This window comes from Neoarius graeffei, chromosome 18 (assembly GCF_027579695.1).
Source record: "Neoarius graeffei isolate fNeoGra1 chromosome 18, fNeoGra1.pri, whole genome shotgun sequence".
In the NCBI taxonomy this organism is placed as follows: domain Eukaryota; kingdom Metazoa; phylum Chordata; class Actinopteri; order Siluriformes; family Ariidae; genus Neoarius; species Neoarius graeffei.
Window position 1 is genome coordinate 42,916,416 of NC_083586.1, and position 24,503 is coordinate 42,940,918.

General features: G+C 39.7%; 1 protein-coding gene across 2 annotated transcripts in view; it reads left to right on the forward strand.

Moving 5' to 3' along the window:
- Positions 1-2,135: 2,135 nt before the first annotated feature.
- Positions 2,136-24,503, forward strand: part of pknox1.2 (pbx/knotted 1 homeobox 1.2) — a 43,296-nt gene continuing 20,928 nt past the window's right edge. The window contains exons 1-4 of one of the 2 annotated variants that reach the window (XM_060898833.1): positions 2,136-2,209; positions 3,463-3,568; positions 17,521-17,669; positions 17,805-17,976. In XM_060898833.1, the coding sequence (XP_060754816.1) occupies positions 3,515-3,568; positions 17,521-17,669; positions 17,805-17,976 (375 nt within the window). In that variant the 5' untranslated portion in view covers positions 2,136-2,209; positions 3,463-3,514. Of the gene's footprint in view, positions 2,210-3,462; positions 3,569-9,586; positions 12,353-17,520; positions 17,670-17,804; positions 17,977-24,503 lie in introns of those variants that run through there. The other variant, XM_060898832.1, reaches the window with a different exon arrangement.

Here is a 24,503-nt window from a genome sequence, read left to right on the forward strand (position 1 = left end):
AAGAGAAGAGTGCATAGGAGAGGACCCAGGACTCTGGATGATTTAGAGAGATTGTGCAAAGAGGAATGGTCGAAGATCCCTCTCTCTGTGTTCTCCCAGCTTGTGAAATGTTATAGAAGATTAAGTGCGGTCTTGTTGGCAAAAGGGAGTTGTACAAAGTATTAACGTCAGGGGTGCCAATAATTGTGGCACACATGATTTCATGTAAAATAATTATTTCTTAATGTGGGATTTTTTTTCCCCACTGAATAAATGCACTTGAATTAAAGGTTGGATTTTTCTCTTTTTTTTCATTGTTGTCCTAGATTATTTTTTAAAAATGAATTTCTTAGAAGCCTAAGAACATATCTTAACGAGGGGTGCCAATAATTGTGGAGGGCGCTGTATTTATTTTTTTCTTTCCCAAATTCTAACAGAAAACGAGAGCGCCCGAAAGGGAAAACTGAGCCGAGCCGCCATTTTGAATCCTCATTCACGGCTGTAATGCAAATTGCTTCCTCCTCAGTATACAAGTGCACTTCCATGGCAGGAAAAAACTACATTTTGCCACCTATGTAGTCCCCTATTTATAATTTTGTCTTCCTCAGGGTAGTAAAACTCGCTTTTGCTGTGAACACTGTCGTTATCACTATCCATGCTGTAAAATTAATGCTATTCTCCTGAGAAATAATATTTTTTTCTTTACCAAATTCTAACAGAAAACGAGAGCGCCCGAAAGGGAAAACCGAGCCGAGCCACCATTTTGAATCCTCATTCAAAAATAAATATGTTATTTACCAGCTGGGAGGTCCATATCGTGAAATACGGTATTTCACCATACGGACCGACTTTAAGCTGGTAAATAATATATATATATTTTTTTTCTTTACCAAATTCTGTTATCACTATCCATGCTGTAAAATTAACGCTATTCTCCTGAGAAATGCTGGCAAAAATTTATAAGATTTTTGATAATCTTATAAATAAATCTTATAAAAAATGTCAAAGATAAATCTTGACATAAAATGCTACTATGTTTGTTGTTGTTGTGAACGAGCGAGTTGCCAGAGGTCCGTAACTGGGGTCCGTACCGTAGGATACGGACCTGCTCGCCAGCCAATCAGAGAGCAGGATTTGGACCGCAAAAAAAATAAATGTTATTTACCAGCTGCGAGGTCCATATCGTGAAATACGGTATTTCACCATACGGACCGACTTTAAGCTGGTAAATAATATATTTTTTTTTTTCTTTACCAAATTCTAACAGAAAACAAGAGCACCCGAAAGGGAAAACCGAGCCGAGCTGCCATTTTGAATCCTCATTCACGGCTGTAATGTGAACGGCTTCCTCCTCGGTATACAAGTGCACTTCCATGGCAGGAAAAAAAACTACATTTTGCCACCTATGTAGTCCCCTATTTATACAAAATTGAGTCATTCAGGATTCAGCCATGTTTTTGCTTGGTTAATAAGTTACAGGTTTTTAGCTTTCTCCTGAAATGTTTATTTTGTCTTCCTCAGGGTAGTAAAACTCGCTTTCACTGTGAAGACTGTCATCACTATCTATGCTGTAAAATTAATGCTATTTTCCTGAGAAATGCTGGCAAAAACGTATAAGATTTTTGATAGTCTTATAAATAAATCTTAATTAAAAAAAAAAGATAAATGTTGACAAAAAATGCTACTAGGCGCCGTAGTGGTTAGCGCTGTCACCTCGCAGCGAGAAGGTCCGGGTTCGAGCCCTGTAGCCGGCGAAGGCCTTTCTGTGTGGAGTTTGCATGTTCTTCCCGTGTCCGCCTGGGTTTCCCCTACAGTCCAAAGTGATGACCTGGCGACTTGTCCAGGGTGTACACCGCCTTTCACCCGTTGTCAGCTGGGATAGGCTCCAGCTTGCTTGCGACCCTGTAGAACAGGATGAGACAAGAGTCAAGGATGGTCATACTATCCGCTCAGAAATGTATTTAAAAATAAAGGTTCTGCTTTAAAACCATAAATGAGCAGAAAGTGTCCTGAAGTAGATCTGTCTGGCCCTTTCCACTCCCTGTAGGAAGGATACTGCACGAGTTCTCTGGGGGGCGAGAACCTTTTTCGGCGAGCTGCATTGTCTCCTCCCATCTCATGAATATTTATGAGATGAGCGGCCTGCGTGCCTTGCGTGGTGACGCAATGCAACAACTGCGGGTCCCGATTGCTGCAGCCGCTTGTCATTGTGACGAAGATTGGCACTAAGGTAAGCTGTCACTCAAAATCTTCTTTTTTTGCTCCCTATCAATCAGGCAATCTGGGCTCCAGGCGCCTGCATAGTAAAGGCGCCTCACCCGAGGGGGAGAAGCGGAAGGCGGCTCGGGTTTATTCCCCCGGTTTGGGGCAGAAATACCATGGCGGTTTTTCAGCAGCGATGTTTCTGTACTGACGGAGGACGAGAGCAGAGCGAGCAAGGCCCAGCTTTCTCTCTCTCTCTTTTTTTTTCCTCCTTCTTTCTTTTTTTATAACGCTCTTTAGTGGAAGTGCGAATGGCGTGAGCCTGTAGGGAGGGATACAGGGAGACTCCACACCAGTCCCTGGGTTTGATTGATAGGCAATGGGCAGGCTTTTATTCTACAATTAAAGGCACAGACCGAAATAACTCCTAGTATGTTTACAAAATGTTTTCAAATTGCACAACGGATCACTTTTTTTTTTTTACTTAAAAAAAAAAATTTTCTTTTCTTCTTCGAGTCTGTAGATTTATATTTTATCAGTCCAAACGAAACATATTAGTGAAGATTTCGTGTTTAAAAAAAAAAAAAGCTGTTATTGAATAATCTGTGTTTTTCTTCTTCTTTCCTTTCCTTTCCTTGTAATAACCAAATCCGCATACTGTAGGAAATAGTACGTACTAAACAGTACGTTAGAATAGTACGCTGCTGAGTCGGGGAGTGTATTCTGACGTACTGTTTAGTACGGAAGTATGCACTGACTGGCCGTAAACATGTTCAGAAGAAACATGGCGGCTCTGGTGTTTCAGAAGAAAACGAAATCATATATCTCATCTCATATAGCATTTTGTTGACTTGACTATCATGGCATGCTAACATTTATGATCATTTATGAAGTATTTCTGATTTTAGACTCTGTGCTAAATGCTAACCGCGCTAATGCAGTAGTACAGAGGAGAAAAAACAAGGCAGTTTCCTAATGTTTCTGCTTCCTAATACCTTTTTTCCCCGTAATTTCTGGAATAATTTCTACACAATGTCTTTCTAAAGACAACCCCAGCCCTTCCTTCTTCTCCCCTCTGAGTTCAGTGACCCTTCAACACCCATCTTATGTTTCAGCAGTGTGCTACATTTAGCCTAGAAGTACATTCCCCATCTCCTGTCACAGGCTCATGAAGCTAACTGTGTTGAAAGTAACCTCCTCTCCTGATTTTATTCATGTTTTGCTTGAAATGAATGGATGAGACTATATTAAAAATAAAGCGAGGTTGATGTGTGTCTCCAGTTGTGAGGTCTGGTGCTAGAATGCTCCAGCGTTGCCAGCAGCAACAGTAACTATGATGACGTCGCCATCGTCGGTGTCCATGGAGGAGTTTCAGGAGACTCAACAGGTGAGGAGTGACATGCCTCCATCACTGATGATGATGATGATGATGATTAAAAACAACCAATACCATGACCGCCAACAACAGTAGCTTTTCATTTCAAGTCCAAAATCTTATTCTCTATATCATTTATCCATTGCGCGTCACGGGGAAGCCGGACACAATCCCAGCCAACGTTGGACTGAGAGGTGGGGTGCATCCTGGATGGGCCGCCAATCCATCATAGGACCAACACAGAGACGGTCTCACTCACTCATTCACCTATGGACAATTTAGAATAGTCAATTGAACTAATCCAGATGTCTTTGGACTGTCGGAGGAAACCCATGCAGGCACGAGCAGAACACGCAAACCCCATACAGAAAGGCCACAGGGGTTGAACCCAAAACGTTCTTGCTGTGAGGCAACAGTGCTAATCAGTAGGGAAGCCATGGCCTAATGGTTAGAGAAGCAGCTTTGGGACCAATTGGTCACTGGTTCAATTCCCTAGATAAGCAGGAATTGCCCTTGAGCAAGGCACCTAACCCCCAATTGCTACCCAGTACAAGAGTGTCTGCTAAATGCCTATAATATTAATATATATATATATATATATATATATATATATATATATATGGGGCGGCACGGTGGTGTAGTGGTTAGCGCTGTCGCCTCACAGCAAGAAGGTCCGGGTTCGAGCCCCGTGGCCGGCGAGGGCCTTTCTGTGTGGAGTTTGCATGTTCTCCCCGTGTCCGCGTGGGTTTCCTCCGGGTGCTCCGGTTTCCCCCACAGTCCAAAGACATGCAGGTTAGGTTAACTGGTGACTCTAAATTGACCGTAGGTGTGAATGTGAGTGTGAATGGTTGTCTGTGTCTATGTGTCAGCCCTGTGATGACCTGGCGACTTGTCCAGGGTGTACCCCGCCTTTCGCCCGTAGTCAGCTGGGATAGGCTCCAGCTTGCCTGCGACCCTGTAGAAGGATAAAGTGGCTAGAGATAATGAGATGATATATATATACATACAGGGTTAGCCAAAATTATATTAACACGAATGGATTATTTTTCTCCTGAATGTGTGGTGCACCGTGACCGTGAAATACGTGTCTGGGCTTTAAATGGTACTGTTGTTCGAACAGGTTGAGACCGTCCTGCAAATCATCTTGCACATATGATGTATGTTTTGTGAATAAATGGTTTCTACCATTTAATTGTTAACATAATTTTGACTAACCCTGTGTGTGTGTGTGTGTGTGTGTGTGTGTGTGTGTGCGCGCGTGCCTCCCAAATCTCAAAATGCTTTACATGAAAGATTAATGAATAAAACAAGTCAAGTAGGCTTTGTTTTCATTACAGACAGATGAAATTTTAGGAACGGAATATAGTTCCCTCAGATACGGTGCTACAGTTTAACAATACAGTGTCGGACAAAGCAAATATCAACAAATGCATTCAGTACTGACATTAAACTGTACAATAAGCTGAACAATAAACACCAGAAAAACCAAACCGCTATTACACACTCGTATTCGTGTTCATGTGAATTAAATTCTGCTTATAGTCCTGAGCAGCCATAAGAACATGTAACAGCAGTCATAAAAAATAAAATTATTTCAAAACAAAATAAGGAATCCCAGTGCAGACTGATTAACTGAGCAATATCGCACACGAGGGAGTGCTGCCGCACTGAACATCAGTGTGGCTGTGATTAGATACGGCCTTGTGCCTACATCTGAATCGCAGCTGTGCTGATATTCAATACATCAGCGCAACCTCAAGTGTGATATTGGTTTATATAATATAGACACGAGTGTTTTACTGGGAAATACACCACTTGTATTATTCATACGAACTACATTCGGGACATGGAAAACCAAAACTGTGACATAAATCTCTAGATGTCACTTGTGAGGAAATTGATGAATTTTTGACATTTCAGTGTCGTGATGTGAAAATATCAGCACTCTTGAAACAACGCTCGACCGATCACATTAGTGGACCAGAACGAACCGTGGTATAAAAGATAAAAGTTCGTGCATTAATCTATTCATCTTCAGTAAACTTTGTCCTGGTCAGGGTTGTGGTGGATCTGGAGGACACCATGAATGAGACACCAGTCCATCACAGGGCACCATAGAGACACACACACATTCACACCTAGAAGCAATTTATCATCGCCAGTCTACTTACCAGTATGTTTTTAGGAGGATAACAAGGAGGACATGCAAATAAACTCCACCCAGAATGTAACCCATGCTCATCAAATCAGGAGCCATGGGGCGGCGACACTACCCGCTGCACCACCATGCTGCCTGAACTTACTACAGCAGTTAATAAATAGCAACATCAATACAACAACCCACAATTTGTAAAACAACCAACAAATCTTAACTAAAATACTCAAATTCACGTGCTGTTTGATGACAACACTGCAAAAATGACATCAGCAAGCGAAAATATAAAAAAATCTAGTCACATTTATTTACTATTTCACAATTATTTGACAAAGGCGAAGTGAATCTCGGTGAATAATAACTGAGATGAAGTTGAGGTTATTATTTAAATAAAATTGGCTGGTGTTGAGTGGTTTATCACAGGGGTTTTCAAAGTGTGGGAGAGTCAGCCCCTCCTCAGAGAGCAAATAAACAACAGCGCCCCCCTTACAATTTTTGTTGTTGCTATACTTAATATTCCATTCGTATTTAAAAAAAAAAATGGTTGTTGTACACATTATTTTTTCCCTTTTACACATTTTAAACGTCTGTGCTTTTTGAAAACATCTTTTTTTACACATTTAAAACATCTGTGCTTTTTTAAAACATCTTGTTTTACACATTTTAAACATCTGAGCTTTTTTTAAAACTTCTGCTTTTTTAAAGCATCTTGTTTTACACATTTTAAACATCTGTGCTTTTTTAAAACATCTTGTTTTACACATTTTAAACATCTGTGCTTTTTTAAAACCTTTTTTTTTACACATTTAAAACATCTGTGCTTTTTTAAAACATCTTGTTTTACACATTTTAAACATCTGTGCTTTTTTAAAACATCTTGTTTTACACATTTTAAACATCTGTGCTTTTTTAAAACCTCTTTTTTTTTTTTACACATTTTAAACATCTGAGCTTTTTTTAAAACTTCTGCTTTTTTAAAGCATCTTGTTTTACACATTTTAAACATCTGTGCTTTTTTAAAACCTTTTTTTTTACACATTTAAAACATCTGTGCTTTTTTAAAACCTTTTTTTTTTTTTACACATTTTAAACATCTGTGCTTTTTTAAAACATCTTGTTTTACACATTTTAAACATCTGTGCTTTTTTAAAACCTCTTTTTTTTTTTACACATTTTAAACATCTGAGCTTTTTTAAAACATCTTGTTTTACACATTTTAAACATCTGAGCTTTTTTTAAAACTTCTGCTTTTTTAAAGCATCTTGTTTTACACATTTTAAACATCTGTGCTTTTTTAAAACCTTTTTTTTTACACATTTACAACATCTGTGCTTTTTTAAAACCTTTTTTTTTACACATTTTAAACATCTGTGCTTGTTTTACACATTTTAAACATCTCATAGCATCGTTAGCTAGCACCTCTTGGCAGACAACACACTGTGGCAGTGGAGCATCTTCAGATCCAGTCCATGAAAATCCAAACTTTAAATAATCGTGGTCATACTTCCTTCTGTTTTTGCTTGGCCCAGACTCCGTCTCCTCACTCACTGTAGCTTTAGGTCCTAAAAATCGATCCACTTTGTCTCTGGTAAAGGCTAGCTGAAGTTCGCTAAATGTCCGCAATAATAACTTATTCTGGTTTATTTTTCCTCACGTTGCGCCCCCCCCGAAGAACTCTGGTGCCCCCTAGGGGAGGCGCGCCCCACACTTTGAAAAGCCCTGGTCTATCAGATATATTTCATTCAGCTCGCATGATATTGAACGAGTCGAAGACAAGTTGTGTCATGCTAACTGAATGGAATATGTCTCATAGACCATGAAAAAAAGCCAGCCAATATTATTATTATTATACATACACGCTATCTTCATATCAGCATTCTCGAAGGCCAACACGAGCTTACCCGCAACTCGGTGCTGTTATCGTGGCAGTCCAGTTACCTTCTAGCCGGTGTAGTATTCAGCAGTAGCGTTAGTGAAGGCCAATGTGAGTTTACCTGCCACTTGGTGCTGTTCACGCGGTAGTCCAGTTACCTTCTAGTCGGTGAAGTGTTAGCGAAGGCCAATGCTAGCACAGTCAAGCCAAATATTTATTTATTTATTTATTTATTCATTCATTCATTCATTCCCTGTGTAATTTACTTAGTTACTTTTAAAATCAACATCGACAGCTACATACAACTGAGTGGCCTGGCAGCCAAAATTCTCTCAAAATCTCCTGCTTTTAACAAAGCAAACCTCACGGCCATGTTTCTTTACAAACTGTCACAGTCACTCACTAGCATGGAAGTTTTACATCTCTGATGTGTCTCTTTTCCAGTTTTTCGATGTCCGTTGGTATGTTTTTCTCTTGTAAATATGAGTGAAGAATATCTAAGTTTTGGTTGCCTTTCGGGTGTTCACCACATGTTTAGTTTCAGATTTCAGTTTATTTATTTAGTGCTTAATTATAGCATAGCTAATCCTAGCAGTAGCACTGGATTAGCCTCGTCTTCTCTCTTTCCCGGCTGACCAAGAAATGATTTGTGCGCATGAGCAGCAGAAAAGTTTTGTCATTGGATCTTCGCATCAGCTCTGACGCGTGACGTTGTGTTGTCTTGACAATGTGCATATTGTAATATTGCATGCTCATTCTCCATTGGGGAGAGTGGCGTAATACACGGAGGATAAGCATTATGCTAACAATATTGCATGCCATCAATAAACCTGCTAGAAGGGAATAGAATACATGTTTTTATTCCATGGAAAAAGTGGCCCGTATGTATAATAATCACCGATATTTACTGAGCCTGAGCTGGATAATTGTTTTAATATAAATACACAGGTGATTATTTTTTTTTCTTTAAATCATATTACAAAAAAAAAAAAGGCGAAGCTCTCGATTTACCGGTCAATCTACGTTCCGACTCTCACCTATGGTCATGAGCTTTGGGTAATGGCCGAAAGAACAAGATCGCAGATACAAGCAGCAGAAATGAGTTTCCTTCGCAGGGTGGCTGGGCGCTCCCTTAGGGTGAGAAGCACAGTCACTCGGGAGGAGCTCGGAGTAGAGCTGCTGCTCCTCCACATCAAGAGGAATCAGCTGAGGTGGCTCGGGCATCTCTTTCGGATGCCTCCTGGACGCCTCCCTGGGGAGGTGTTCCAGGCATGTCCCCCTGGGAGGAGGCCCTGGGGAATACCCAGGACGCGCTGGAGGGACTATGTCTCTCGGCTGGCCTGGGAACGCCTCGGTGTTCTTCCCGAGGAGCTGGCTGAGGTGTCTGGGGAGAGGGAAGTTTGGGCTTCCATGCTCAGACTACTGCCTCCGCGACCCAGCTCCGGATAAGCGGAAGATGAGATGAAATGAAAAAATCATTTACTTCAAACTTCAAAAGCAGCATGCAAATGTAATAAAGGTGTGGTGCAGACTTGTCACTTATCTATGCCGACTCACATAAAATGCTTTGTTTTAAAATAGATAAAATAAATCATAATTCCACATTACCTTAGAATAGTTTTAGGCCGAACTTCGTAGCATCTTTAGTGCTTTTAGGAACAGCGTTTTCTTTTATAATTTGCAATTCTTCCTCACTTACAGTGACCAAGCAATTGGCCGCCATTTTGCTGAGTTGCTCGAGGTGATTATCGAGAAATAGTTTGAATTTCTCAACCAATCAGTGCACACGATTTTCTGTAATCACCTGCGTATTTATATTCATACTGATAAGATTACAACAAACCAAATATAAGATTGTTAAGCCTATTTCTCGATATATTTTCCTATTTTTAAGCTTTAAATTTTCTTTTTATTAGCAGATAATTGTGCTTCTTTCTAGAAATGAGTGATTTAAAATAAGCAAAATTCTAATGAAGAATAATAAATGACAGTATAATAATAAAAAATAATGAATAATAATAATAAATGACCACATATATCAATCAAACAAATCTGTATTTACCTTGCCCGGGACGGAGTCCACCAGGGGGTGAGGTATTGTTTTCGGTGAGGTTTCTTTGTTAGCAATGTTGCGGGAAAATGGCTGGACCCAATCTTCAGGATAGATGGGCATTGGTCTCAAATAGAACCTCCAACATTTTGAGGGTCATCTGGTCAAGGTCACCAAAAATGTCAAAATAATTTGTTTCGTGATATCTTCCTTCATATTCGTCATATTTACTTCAAACCAATTCCAAACTGTTCATCTTTCAATTCTGCTTCCATTGCTATGTTACATGATGGGGTATCTCTCGTAGTTTTCTGAGCGGTTGGGGGTCAAATGTCAGGGGGTTCAAGGTCATTGCTAAAATTTGCATATTTTCCATTAGAACTCGAAAACGGTTAGAGATAGAGAGATGTTTATCATTAATCAACATATAGGAAGTCATATATGCGCTATCATTTGGCACCATGACCTTTGTTTGTTTGTGTCTGTCTGTCTGTCTGTTAACAATCTAGCGTCTAGACAGTTGCACCGATTAACTTTAAATTTTCAGGGTAGGTGGGCAATGGTCCGTTGATTACCCGATTAAATTTTGGGGGTGATCGGGTCAAGGTGAAGGTCAAGGTCACTGGAAAGGTCAACCTTTTGGTCAAAATAACATTTTCCATTATAACTCAAAAACGGTTGCCGATAGACAGATGTTTACTATTATGAGCATATAGGAACTCCCATATGGCCTTTCATTTTCCACCATGATCTTTGACCTAGAGTGACCTTGAAAGGTCAAACTTAAGGTCACGGATTTTCAGAGGGCTGTAACTTGAAAACAGTTGATGGTAGACAGATATTTACCATTATCAACTTGTAGGAAGTGCCATATGGGCTTTCATTTGGCACCGTGATCTTTGACTTGTGACTTTGTGACTTTGAAATGTCAAGGTCATGGATTTTCATAGGACTATAACCTGACAGCTGATTATTGAGAAATATTATCATTATCAACATATAGGCATAAAATAAGTGCTGCCAGGCGAGGTTTGTTTTGCCTGGCAACACTCGTTACATATTATGATATTAACATTTACTTTTTACATGATACAAAAATGGCTTTCAGTGTCCTTGTTCACTTGAATGAATTCACCCCTGACATTTTTGTTGATATTCAGAGATCTTTGGGAATACAGTACTATCATGAGAATGATGGGTGGGATGGTGGAACTCCAAACACCGTGGTCAGTAATGAGCGAAAATAAGGACATGCAAGGCTGACCCCGAGCTTTTCCACCACTCGCAGAACAGTATTTATAACTCTTCTTTCAATCAAAGCCATTGTTACTCCCTGTCACATGCCTTCAGTCACATGGGCCTGAGATTATAGAGTATGAGAGATGGAGACAGATACAGAGAGTGCATGATTTCACCATGTTTTACTGAAGATGATGATTAATCAATCATGTCCTGCCGTTCAATTACATGCTACAATAGAGTGAGCACATTTTAGGAATACATTGTTTTTTGGGCTGTTCAGGTTAGTTGAATCTAATTTGTTTGAGGAAAAAATAACTTCACAGGCACTTGGAGAGAGCGAGCGAAAGAGAGAGGAATGGTAGACCTACAGAAATACATCCTTACTACAAATGTCAGATACCTTTTAAAATGAACATTTAACTACTCTATTTTACCATTGAGTACTGAAATGTATAAAGGAGCCGAGTATTTTATGCTATCAGAGCTAACATTAGTAGTAGCGCAAGATTATATGTCTGTGTTTGTATCACATGATGGACCGGCCACTTTAAAGCTGTACTGACTTTCAGATTTTTCAAGTGTAGGTCATAAAAAGAATTCTCCCCAACACCCAATTATTTTTGTTTAGTGGACCGAAAGCTACTGAATTCGAATCACAGACTTCCAATTTTATTAGTTTTTTTTAAATCGAATGATTAATGAATTTAGGACACATGGCCCTAAATTCTCCGCTATTTTTTTCCTGCTTCACCATGACACAATTCAAGATACTATGTCATGAATCACCGACTAGTGGCCTAGTGGTAGCGTGTCCGCCTCTCGATCGGGAGATCGTGAGTTCTATTCACGGTCGGGTCATACCAAAGACCATTATAAAAATGGTACCTACTACCATCTGGCAAGGCACGCTGCAATACAGATGTGCATGGGGAGTTAAACTCTCGTGGTTACCAGAGGACTAGCCCCCCACTGTAACCCTAGCTATGTAATAGACGAGAGGCCGAGGGCTACGGAAACGGAGATCAGCGCCGCCCGATGCGCCACCATCAGAGTTGGGCCTGGTTAGTACTTGAGTGGGAGACTGCCTAGGAATACCAGGTACTGTAGGCGCGGGAAGGACTTTGACTTTTTTTTGATGTCATGAATCATGTGGTGGGCTTTCCCCGTTCGTGCAGGGCATTGTGGGATACAAATTTGAAACAGGAGAGTGTACAAATGAAATGTGAAAGACTGAATACAGTAACGGAAAGTGAGAAGAAAACACGTTATGTTGTGAAGGAAAGGAAACGCAGGACCAAACTAATAAATATCGGCAGTCAGCGAGCACCTCGGTGTGATCAGCTGTTCGTTTTTAGTGACAGAATGATGGAACTGTCAGTGCATGGTCAAGGTAAACCTGTAGATGGCAGTAATGCAACACTGTGGATGCCAGCTGCTGTAAAACCGAAAAGAAGAAGACGACGCCAACACCGAAAGGTAAACCTGCGCATGCACACACTGGACTTCCTCTGTCTGCTTGACTGCCGAAGCGAGTGATTTCATGCATATTATTTGCTCGGGAATCCCCTCAAATTAAATAACTTCCCAGCCACAGAATGGCCTTTTTTTTTTGAGATATTACAGAAATAAATATATCACAATGACCAAATTTCAGAAGGAACTAAATTTCATTGGTTTTATGAAATCGAAAGGCCGTCTACTTTTAATAGAAACTTGTTCTTGATTCTAAGATTCCTGTTCTTCGCTGCAGGAGTGGAACCCAGTGTGGTCTTCTGCTGTTGCATGTTGAGATGCGTTTCTGCTCACCACGATTGTAAAGAGTGAATATATGAGTTGCTATATCCTTCCTGGCAGCTCGAACCAATCTGACCATTTTCCTCTGAGTTCTCTTCTCAACAAGACATTTCCACCCACAGAACTGTCTCTCACTCAATGTTTTTTTTGTTTTTCGCACCATTCTGTGTAAACTCTAGAGACCGTTGTGTGTGAAAACCCCAGATCAGCAGTTTCTGAAATACTCAAACCAGTCCATCTGGCTCAAACCAACACCCATGCCACAGTGAAAGAAAGTCACACTTTGAGATCACCATTTTTCCCATTCTGATGTTTGAAATGAACATTAACTGAAGCTCTTGATTTGTATCTGCATGATTTGATGCATTGTGCTGCTGTCAAGGGATCGGCTGATTAGAGAACGGCATAAAACAGCAGGTGGATGAGTGTTCCTAATAAAGTGGCCAGTGAGTGTATAGTATATATTATGGCATTGTAGAACTTTGTATTGCGATGTATTATTACTCGTACAGTAACTTTCTTTACAGTTTCTATGCAAAACCACTTTTTTGTTAGTTTCTTTTTAACATTTACAACCCCGATTCCAAAAAAGTTGGGACAAAGTACAAATTGTAAATGAAAACGGAATGCAATGATTTACAAATCTCAAAAACTGATATTGTATTCACAATAGAACATAGACAACATATCAAATGTCGAAATTGAGACATTTTGAAGTTTCATGCCAAATATTGGCTCATTTGAAATTTCATGACAGCAACACATCTCAAAGTTGGGACAGGGGCAATAAGAGGCTGGAAAAGTTCAAGGTACAAAAAAGGAACAGCTGGAGGACCAAATTGCAACTCATTAGGTCAATTGGCAATAGATCATTAACATGACTGGGTATAAAAAGAGCATCTTGGAGTGGCAGCGGCTCTCAGAAGTAAAGATGGGAAGAGGATCACCAATCCCCCTAATTCTGCGCCGACAAATAGTGGAGCAATATCAGAAAGGAGTTCGACAGTGTAAAATTGCAAAGAGTTTGAACATATCATCATCTACAGTGCATAATATCATCAAAAGATTCAGAGAATCTGGAAGAATCTCTGTGCGTAAGGGTCAAGGCCGGAAAACCATGCTGGGTGCCCGTGACCTTCGGGCCTTTAGACAGCACTGCATCACATACAGGCATGCTTCTGTATTGGAAATCACAAAATGGGCTCAGGAATATTTCCAGAGAACATTATCTGTGAACACAATTCACCGTGCCATCCGCCGTTGCCAGCTAAAACTCTATAGTTCAAAGAAGAAGCCGTATCTAAACATGATCGAGAAGCGCAGACGTCTTCTCTGGGCCAAGGCTCATTTAAAATGGACTGTGCCAAAGTGGAAAACTGTTCTGTGGTCAGACGAATCAAAATTTGAAGTTCTTTATGGAAATCAGGGACGCCGTGTCATTTGGACTAAAGAGGAGAAGGACGACCCAAGTTGTTATCAGCGCTCAGTTCAGAAGCCTGCATCTCTGATGGTATGGGGTTGCATTAGTGTGTGTGGCATGGGCAGCTTACACATCTGGAAAGACACCATCAATGCTGAAAGGTATATCCAGGTTCTAGAGCAACATATGCTCCCATCCAGACAACGTCTCTTTCAGGGAAGACCTTGCATTTTCCAACATGACAATGCCAAACCACACACTGCATCAATAACAGCATCATGGCTGCGTAGAAGAAGGGTCCGGGTACTGAACTGGCCAGCCTGCAGTCCAGATCTTTCACCCATAGAAAACATTTGGCGCATCATAAAACGGAAGATACGACAAAAAAGATCTAAGACGAACAACTAGAATCCTACATTAGACAAGAATGGGTTAACATTCCTATCCCTAAACTTGAGCAACTTGTCTCCTCAGTCCCCAGACGTTTACAGACTGTTGTAAAGAGAAAAGGGGATGTCTCACAGTGGTAAACATGGCCTTGTCCCAACTTTTTTGAGATGTGTTGCTGTCATGAAATTTAAAATCACCTAATTTTTCTCTTTAAATGATACATTTTCTCAGTTTAAACATTTGATATGTCATCTATGTTCTATTCTGAATAAAATATGGAATTTTGAAACTTCCACATCATTGCATTCCGTTTTTATTTACAATTTGTACTTTGTCCCAACTTTTTTGGAATCCGGGTTGTCATAAAAAATATATAATTTGAACGTCAGAATATAGTGTGCTGTAATTAAATTGAAATGAAATTAAATCCCTCTTTCAATATACATATATCAGCTGACTGAAAATAAAACATCCCTAACAGCACATCATAAATAGAGGATATTACATGGTTGTGTGAAGATATGAAGTTTATCTTCGAGTGATGAACGTGTTCACGAGTGAGTGAAGCAAACGACTGAAAATATTTTCAACACAAGAAGATAAACTTCATATCTTCCCGCCACCATGTAATGTTCTTTATATTATATGGACACATCCACAAAAAATATTAATCAAAATAATTTTAGTTTTGAACCTATTTGACAAAGTGCATCCAGTCAGTGGGAAAACACTGGGAGTGACGTCATCGGAGTGAAATATCGGGAAATTATTCGATTCACATTGACTGGATATGAGCAATCGCGCGCTCTGATTGGCTACTCTGCTACTAGGATATCAGCTCATATGCCATGAGTAGAGAAAAACAGAACGGCAGAGCGTGTTGCTGAATCAATCGAGGATGAAATAAAAACTACTTGAAAACAAAACCCCAAAAAATACAAAAACAAGGAACAAAATATGGAATAAAAGTATTTGATGGTAAGAATTTTTTTTTTCAAGAATTATTATTATAGCATTTTTCACAGATTGCTCCTGTCATTTCGCCGGTTTGTTTACATTCTAAGCGGAGATTATTTTGTCAGATCTTTTGTATAAAGTTTTTATTTATCGAATTTGCAAAAAATAAAAGTGCTCAGTTTCTCAAAATCCAGCGAGTGTGGATAGAATAAAAGAGTTGTTCCACTCAATCTCGTCATATACATGGCTTATAGCTGACTCGGTGCTACGCGCCTCATCAGCTATCAGCTCATGTACGACTCGATTTTGTGGAATAACTGTTAAATGCGTCACTCAGATCCGTGACGCATTTCAAATGAAAAATGCGAGTTTTTCATCACGAGAAGATAAACTTCATATCATCAAGCCAACGTGTGATGTTCTTTTTATTATATAGGACACATTCACAAAAAAAAGGAGCCAAATTTATCAAAACAATTCATCACAAGTGACCTATAGAGATTAATGTCACGGTTTTTGGATCTCCATGTCCCGGATGTAGCTCGTATGAAAAATACGAGTGGTGTATTTCCCAGTAAAACACTCGTGCCCATCTAATATATACCGTTTATAACACCCTGGGCCTTGAATTATTGAATTACTAACAGGAAATTTGTTTTGATTGCAGTGTACAGTTAAGTCTACGCAATTTGACATCGAACAGTATTTTAGGTTTGATAATCAGTCATCCAATCAGGACAGAATATTAAAAAAAATAAACCTGTATCCTGAGGTAATGCTTTGCTGCTTCTGTAAGTTTTCAGATCTTAAGTGGAACCACACTGTAAAATATCCTTAACTGCCATCTTCCAGATTACAATCAAGGACATTTTAAAAGGCTTGCTCTAAAAAAGGCCATTCTCTGCTCTCATCCCGTATAACGACACAACACAAAGCAGCTTTTCGTTCATGACCCTCTGATAGACACGTTTATTTATTATTTATTTCAATGATATTAATTTATGATGGTTGTGTTTTAGTGTGAAGCATCTACTGTTATATATTTATTTTCAGATTTTATCATCCAGATTTTCATGCGTTGCTTGCAGACATCATATGAGTGTCCTGAATCAAAGAGATCCTCAGAGTCATGGTGCCCTCCAGAATTATTGGCACTCTTCTTAAAAATGAGCAGGCTTTCCCTCCAACAGTAGGAGTATCTATCTATCTATCTGTCTGTCTGTCTGTCTGTAAGTTATTGTTATATCATTCTCAATAGAAGCGCTTTTTAAAATGAGTAGTGGGTTTTTTTTCCTAATGATTAAGGCACCTTTTAAATAAAATGCAAACAAAATGCATTCTTTAAAAAAGAAAAAAAGAAAAACCTTTTCATTTGCTCTCGCTCTGGAGAACTTGTTGCCTTTAAACATGTTCGATTCCCTGGAGTGTAAATACTGTACATGGTTGGACACGTGAAAATTTTCAACACAAACGAGACGGGCGGTTGTCGATTTGCACAAATCATATATTACAATATAACAGAACAGTCCAAAAGCAGGTAAAAATTGCATTAAACACAAGTAGGATTATCACAAGAAGTTTCAACCAGTTAGAAATGAGCGAGGGACTGGACCCGTGAGCACACAAGGCTCGGTGGTTAATGTTCTGTGCAAGTGATGGCAAAGTTGTGGGTTCAAATTCAAAAAGTGAATAGTGAACTGGACCCTTCGAATCCCTTCAAATCAAGACCCTTAACCTTTAACTGCTCAACTATATATTTGGATAAATGGATGCAATTGTAAATCACTTTTTTTTAAAAAAGAAGAAAAAAAAAGCATCTGCAAAATAATAAATATCAATGCCTAACAAAAAGATTGTGTGTGTGTGTGTAAACCTCATTCCGCCCCAGGGTCTCATTCTTGAATATAAGCACCCCCTTTTGTTCTGCCTTTTGCTCCTTCCAGGTTCGTGAGATAAAAGATGTGCTGTGTTTTCTTTTCCAAGGACTAGCAACTGGAGGACCTGCTAGCATCATCACACGTCATCCAACACAGGACTATCTTTGAATTTGTCCCATCTCTCTCTCTCTCTCTCTCCTGCCTAGATGCAGGAGGAGGAGGAGCACTCAGTAGGAGAGACAGATGAAAGGTTGGAGGAGGAAGAGGAGAGAGAGGAGGAAGAGGAGGAGGAGAGCAGCCCAGTGTCAGCTGACCCCCAGACACCCATGGAGGCCCAAAAAGCCGCCATCTACAGGTAAAGCTCTTGTCTCTTGTTTAACTTTTTGTCTTTCTGTCACTCTATGTAATGATTTTCAGTTCACTCGTGAGACAGACACGTGTGTGTGTGTGTGTGTGTGTGTGTGTGTGTGTGTGTGTGTGTGTGAGACAGGCACCCACTGTTCCCCCTGCTGGCACTTTTATTTGAGAAGTGTGAGCAGTCCACGCAGCGCTCCGAGTGTGTGACGTCAGCCAGCTTCGACATGGACATCCAGAACTTTGTGCGGAGTCAGGATAAGGAGAGCAAGTCCTTCTTCAGCGAGGACCCTGAGCTCGACAACCTGGTGAGGAGTCTTCATTACCCTCCCTCTGTCCCACTAATTTCTTTTTCATAAGAACTGAAAGCAACACAACATTAAATTTGTTAATTATAATTGCAGTTTTGGACTTGTAACGAATTGTGATTGCACTGTATTATTTAAACCAATCTTTGTAATTATGATAGTTATTACTATTATACATACAGGACAATTTTACGATGGAATAAAAACATGTATTCTATTCCCTCCTCGCAGGCTTCATTCATTTGGTTTGATAGCATGCAATATTATTAGCATATCGCTTATCCTACGTGTATTATGTCACTCTACCCAGTGGAGCATGAGCGTTGAATATGGTTTACGATATTGCATGACGTCACACGTCAGAGCTGATGCAAATATCCAGTGAGAGAGTTTTCTGCTGCGCATGTGCAGAAGCATTTCTTTGTTTGCCAGGAAAGAGAAAGACACGTTGAACACCTGAAAAGCTACCAAAACTTCATTAGATATTCTTCACACATATTTGCAAGCAGTGGTGAGCCATTACTATTAGAGCTGGGACTTGAGCTCAGTCAAAACTTAGCCAGACACACCAAAAAACCAACAGGGCAAAAGATTTTGCAAGGGATTAGCAGCCGGCTGCCAAGTCGCTCCGTTGTGTGTAGTTGTCGGTGTTGATTTTAAAAGTAACTCAGTAAATTACATAAGAAAATGAATACTTAAGTCTGAGTGAAAAATACTGTAGCGAGCATGCGTGGAAGAAGAGTCTGGAGACAGAAATCTTAGTTTCTTGGTCGTTAGCCTGTGCTACTTGCTCTCGATAACACTGACTTGACCGTTTTATCAGCATTTGCTAACGCTACTGATGAATGCTACACCGGCTGGAAGGTTATTTCACTGCTGTGCTGACAGCGGCGACTCGCGGTTAAGTTAAGCTCGCGTTGGCCTTTGAGTAGGCCTAGGGCGATAAATTTTTGGTCCCTTCCACTATAAATCAAAATCTGATTGGTTAATTCATCTGTCACCTCCTACATAAACATACACTGCCATGGTCTTCTGTCCCAGCAATGAAGTCCAAACCAATGAGTGAGCAGCTCTAAACTCTTCTCTGCCTAGAGACAACAAACAAAAAAATCTCAGTGGATAACTCTATTTTAAAGTTTTCAGGACAGTAACCCTTTTATTTCTGAAGTAAATTTGATTTTTTTTTTAAAGATTTTTTTTGGGCTTTTTTTCACCTTTATTGGATAGGACAGTGTAGAGACAGGAAATGAGCGGGAGAGAGAGACGGGGAGGGATCGGGAAATGACCTCGGGTCAGAATCGAACCTGGGTCCCCGGATTTATGGTATGGCGCCTTATCCACCTGAGCCACGACGCCCCCAGTAAATTTGATTTTTAAAAAATGAGGCCGAATTAGAATCAGAAGAGAATAAATATAATGAAAGAAATTAAATGCAACATTTGAAATGCTGATATGTTTGGGCCTTCTCTGAAGGCCTAGAAGGCCCTGACGGTTCCCCTCTGCTGTATGTATAATAATAATAATAAAAATAATAATATTGGCTGGCTTTTTTTCGTGGTCTATCAGATATATTTCATTCAACTAGCATGGTATTGAACTCGTCTTCGACTCATTCAATATCATGCTAACTGAATGGAATATATCTGATAGACCACGAAAAAAAGCCAGCCAATATTATTTAAATATTTAATAATATACCATTTTTGTCCATATCATGCAGTAATAATGAGAATCTACAGAACTTCTAGAGTCAAAATAAATAAGACGAGTCACGTCGAATTATGCCAGGCTGCTATCAACTTGACATCATGCCTCATGCATAAATTAATGATACAGGGTCTCTGATGGGGTGTTAAAGGCCTGTTAGCTACAGCACTTGTGTAAGTGTATTTCAGAGGTCAGGAGGCAGTCAGGCATCTACAGCTAATATCTATCCTTATTCTGCAGTGAGGTTGTTTGTTAAAAATAAAATCAAATTAAACTGGACAGTATCAGGCAAATACACTGAAATGAAAATGATCTAATCAATACCTGACCTTTGTACCAGGATATTCTGTTTAATTATTCATTCAAAGAGTGAAATTTGTGTGAGTGAAAAGGATGAAGGGACAAAACATTGCTCGAGTAATATCCATATTATAAAATAGGCCTCATCAGCTAGCAAAGGCTTTAGTCAAATATGAACCCACAGATGAATAATAAAATGTAGTGTGTAACGTTGTATAACCTGCTGCTATTTTATTAGATGTAGTAATAGACTACATATTAGGTTTGCAATGATGAAGCATCATATCCAGTCTTTTTTTTTTTAGTCAAGTCAACTTTATTGTCAAATATGCTATACATGCTCGACATACAGCACAGATGAAATATCAGTCCTCTCTGACCCACGGTGCAAACAGGCAATGCAATAAATAAAAATAGAATAATTGAAAAAAACAAACAACAATATAAACCCTATAAACACTCTAGATAGGAACTACAACCCCGAGTCCAAAAAAGTTGGGACAAAGTACAAATTGTAAATAAAAACGGAATGCAATGATATGGAAGTTTCAAAATTCCATATTTTATTCAGAATAGAACATAGATGACATATCAAATGTTTAAACTGAGAAAATGTATCATTTAAAGAGAAAAATTAGGTGATTTTAAATTTCATGACAGCAACACATCTCAAAGTTGGGACAAGGCCATGTTTATCACTGTGAGACATCCCCTTTTCTCTTTACAACAGTCTGTAAACGTCTGGGGACTGAGGAGACAAGTTGCTCAAGTTTAGGGATAGGAATGTTAACCCATTCTTGTCTAATGTAGGATTCTAGTTGCTCAACTGTCTTAGGTCTTTTTTGTCGAATCTTCCGTTTTATGATGCGCCAAATGTTTTCTATGGGTGAAAGATCTGGACTGCAGGCTGGCCAGTTCAGTACCCGGACCCTTCTTCTACGCAGCCATGATGCTGTAATTGATGCAGTATGTGGTTTGGCATTGTCATGTTGGAAAATGCAAGGTCTTCCCTGAAAGAGACGTCGTCTGGATGGGAGCATATGTTGCTCTAGAACCTGGATATACCTTTCAGCATTGATGGTGTCTTTCCAGATGTGTAAGCTGCCCATGCCACATGCACTAATGCAACCCCATACCATCAGAGATGCAGGCTTCTGAACTGAGCGCTAATAACAACTTGGGTCGTCCTTCTCCTCTTTAGTCCGAATGACACGGCGTCCCTGATTTCCATAAAGAACTTCAAATTTTGATTCGTCTGACCACAGAACAGTTTTCCACTTTGCCACAGTCCATTTTAAATGAGCCTTGGCCCAGAGAAGACGTCTGCGCTTCTGGATCATGTTTAGATACGGCTTCTTCTTTGAACTATAGAGTTTTAGCTGGCAACGGCGGATGGCACGGTGAATTGTGTTCACATATAATGTTCTCTGGAAATATTCCTGAGCCCATTTTGTGATTTCCAATACAGAAGCATGCCTGTATATGATGCATTGCCGTCTAAGGGCCCGAAGATCACGGGCACCCAGTATGGTTTTCCGGCCTTGACCCTTACGCACAGAGATTCTTCCAGATTCTCTGAATCTTTTGATGATATTATGCACTGTAGATGATGATATGTTCAAACTCTTTGCAATTTTACACTGTCGAACTCCTTTCTGATATTGCTCCAGTATTTGTCAGCGCAGAATTAGGGGGATTGGTGATCCTCTTCCCATCTTTACTTCTGAGAGCCGCTGCCACTCCAAGATGCTCTTTTTATACCCAGTCATGTTAATGACCTATTGCCAGTTGACCTAATGAGTTGCAATTTGGTCCTCCAGCTGTTCCTTTTTTGTACCTTTAACTTTTCCAGCCTCTTATTGCCCCTGTCCCAACTTTTTTGAGATGTGTTGCTGTCATGAAATTTCAAATGAGCCAATATTTGGCATGAAATTTCAAAATGTCTCACTTTCGACATTTGATATGTTGTCTATGTTCTATTGTGAATACAATATCAGTTTTTGAGATTTGTAAATTATTGCATTCTGTTTTTATTTACAATTTGTACTTTGTCCCAACTTTTTTGGAATCGGGGTTGTAGACATAGACTAAACACTCAGACAAACAATATAAACAGTATAAATAAACAGTATAAACACTAGATAAAACAAGACATAGACTAAACACTCAGACAATATAAACAGGGTAAACACTAGATAAGAACTACACATAGACTAAACACTCAAACAGACAATATAAACACTCTAAATATGAACTAGATGTAGACTAAACACTCATATATACGCGCGCGCGCGCGCACACACACACACACACACACACACACACACACACAAATTGGTTCAAATAACCAAACAGTCAAGGGCACTTGAGGTATAGCAGGTAAACATGAAATATGAAATAAGCAGTATAAACAAACTAGCAGCTGTTAAGATGAGGTAGTGCGGAATAGTGCAAATGAGCGAGGTAAAGTGAGATGGATTTTTAAACTTTTATCAAAATCTAAAAATGCTTCTAGACGTACTACAAAAACAATGTGACAATTTTAAAATCATAATGAAAAAGTTGCCTGGTTTTTCAGTGCATACTGTGTTGTTGTTTTTTTTTTTTTGGGGGGGGGGGTTAAAATAATGAATTAAATGCACATACACTTAGGTTGTAAATTGTACAATTGTTGCTTTACTGCTATTATTGGAATTATTGCTAATAATGAATTAGTTTAATGAATAATTTTAACCACAAAACACTTTTGTTTATTTGTATTTACTTTTGCTGTGGCAAGTTAGTATGAAAGGGTAAGGATATTGTCTGTGCATTCGCTAATTGTGCACTGCCCAATCATTATTAGCTCATCCGGCTGACAGGCGATGAGCTTATGGCATCATGTCTTGTTTGTCGTCCATGTTTCACGAAAATCGCTTCTTCTCTCAATTCTTCACTGATTTTTGTTCTTTTTTGGCAGGAAGGTAGGTCTGCCTGGGGTATGTTTAGCTTCTACCCAAATTTGCATAATTGCAATTAATAAAGAAGATATGATATAATTAAGCCCCAACGAGCAGTTTCCACACACATCGCTGCTTCTCCCTCAATTCTTCACCGATTCTGATTCTTTCTGGCATGAAGGTAGGGGTACCTAGGGTGCATATACAGTGTCTTGCAAAAGTATTCATCCCCCTTGGTGTTTGTCCTGTTTTGTTGCATTGCAAGCTGGAAATAAAAATTCATTTTGGGGGATTAGCACCATTTGATTTACACAACATGCCTACCACTTTAAAGGTTTAATTTTTTTTTTTTAAATTGTGACACAAACAATAATTAAGATGAAAAACAGAAATCTGGATTGTGCATAGGTATTCACACCCTTTTGTATGAAACCCCTAAATAAGAGCTGGTGCAGCCAATTCACTTCATAAGTCACATAATTAGTTGATTAAAATCCACGTGTGTGCAATCAAAGTTGTCACATGATGTCTGTAAAAATCAACCTGTTCTGGAAGGACCCTGACTGCAACACTACTAAGCAAGCAACATGAAAACCAAGGAGCCTCCAAACAGGTCAGAGACAAAGTTGTGAAGAAGTATAGATCAGGGTTGGGTTATAAAAAATATCACAAACTTTGAATATCTCACAGAGCACCATTAAATCCATTATAGCAAAATGGAAAGAACATGGCACCACTACAAACCTGACAAGAGAAGGCCACCCACCAAAACTCACAGACCGGGCAAGGAGGGCATTAATCAGAGACGCAACAAAGACACCAAAGATAACACTGAAGGAGCTGCAAAGATCCACAGCAGAGATGGGAGTATCAGTCCATAGGACCACTTTAAGCCATACACTCCACAGAGCGGGGCTTTATGGAAGAGTGGCCAGAAAAAAGCCATTGCTGAAGAAAACACATTTGGAGTTTGCCCAACAGCATGTGGCAGACTCCGCAAACACATGGAAGAAGACTCTCTGGTCAAATGAGACTAAAATTGAACTTTTTGGCCATCATGGGAAACGCCATGTGTGGCGAAAACCCAACACCCTGAGAACACCATTCCTACAGTGAAGCATGGTGGTGGCAGCATCATTCTGTGGGGATGTTTCTCATCTGCAGGGACAGGAAAGCTGGTCAGGACTGAAGGAAAGATGGATGGCACTAAATATAGGACAGTTCTGGAGGAAAACCTGTTTGAGTCGGCCAGAGGTTTGAGACTAGGGTGAAGGTTCACATTCCAGCAGGACAATGATCCTAAACATACGGCTAAAGCTACACTGAAATGGTTTAAAGGGAAACATTTAAATGTCTTGGAATGGCCTAATCAAAGCCCAGACCTCAATCCAATTGAGAATCTGTGGCATAACTTGAAGATTGCTGTACACCAACGCAACCCATCTAACTTGAAGGAGTTGGAGCAGTTTTGCCTTGAGGAATGGACAAAAATCCCAGTGGCTAGATGTGCTAAGCTAATAGAGACATACCCCAAGAGGCTTGCAGCTGTAATTACAGCAAAAGGTGGCTCTACAAAGTATT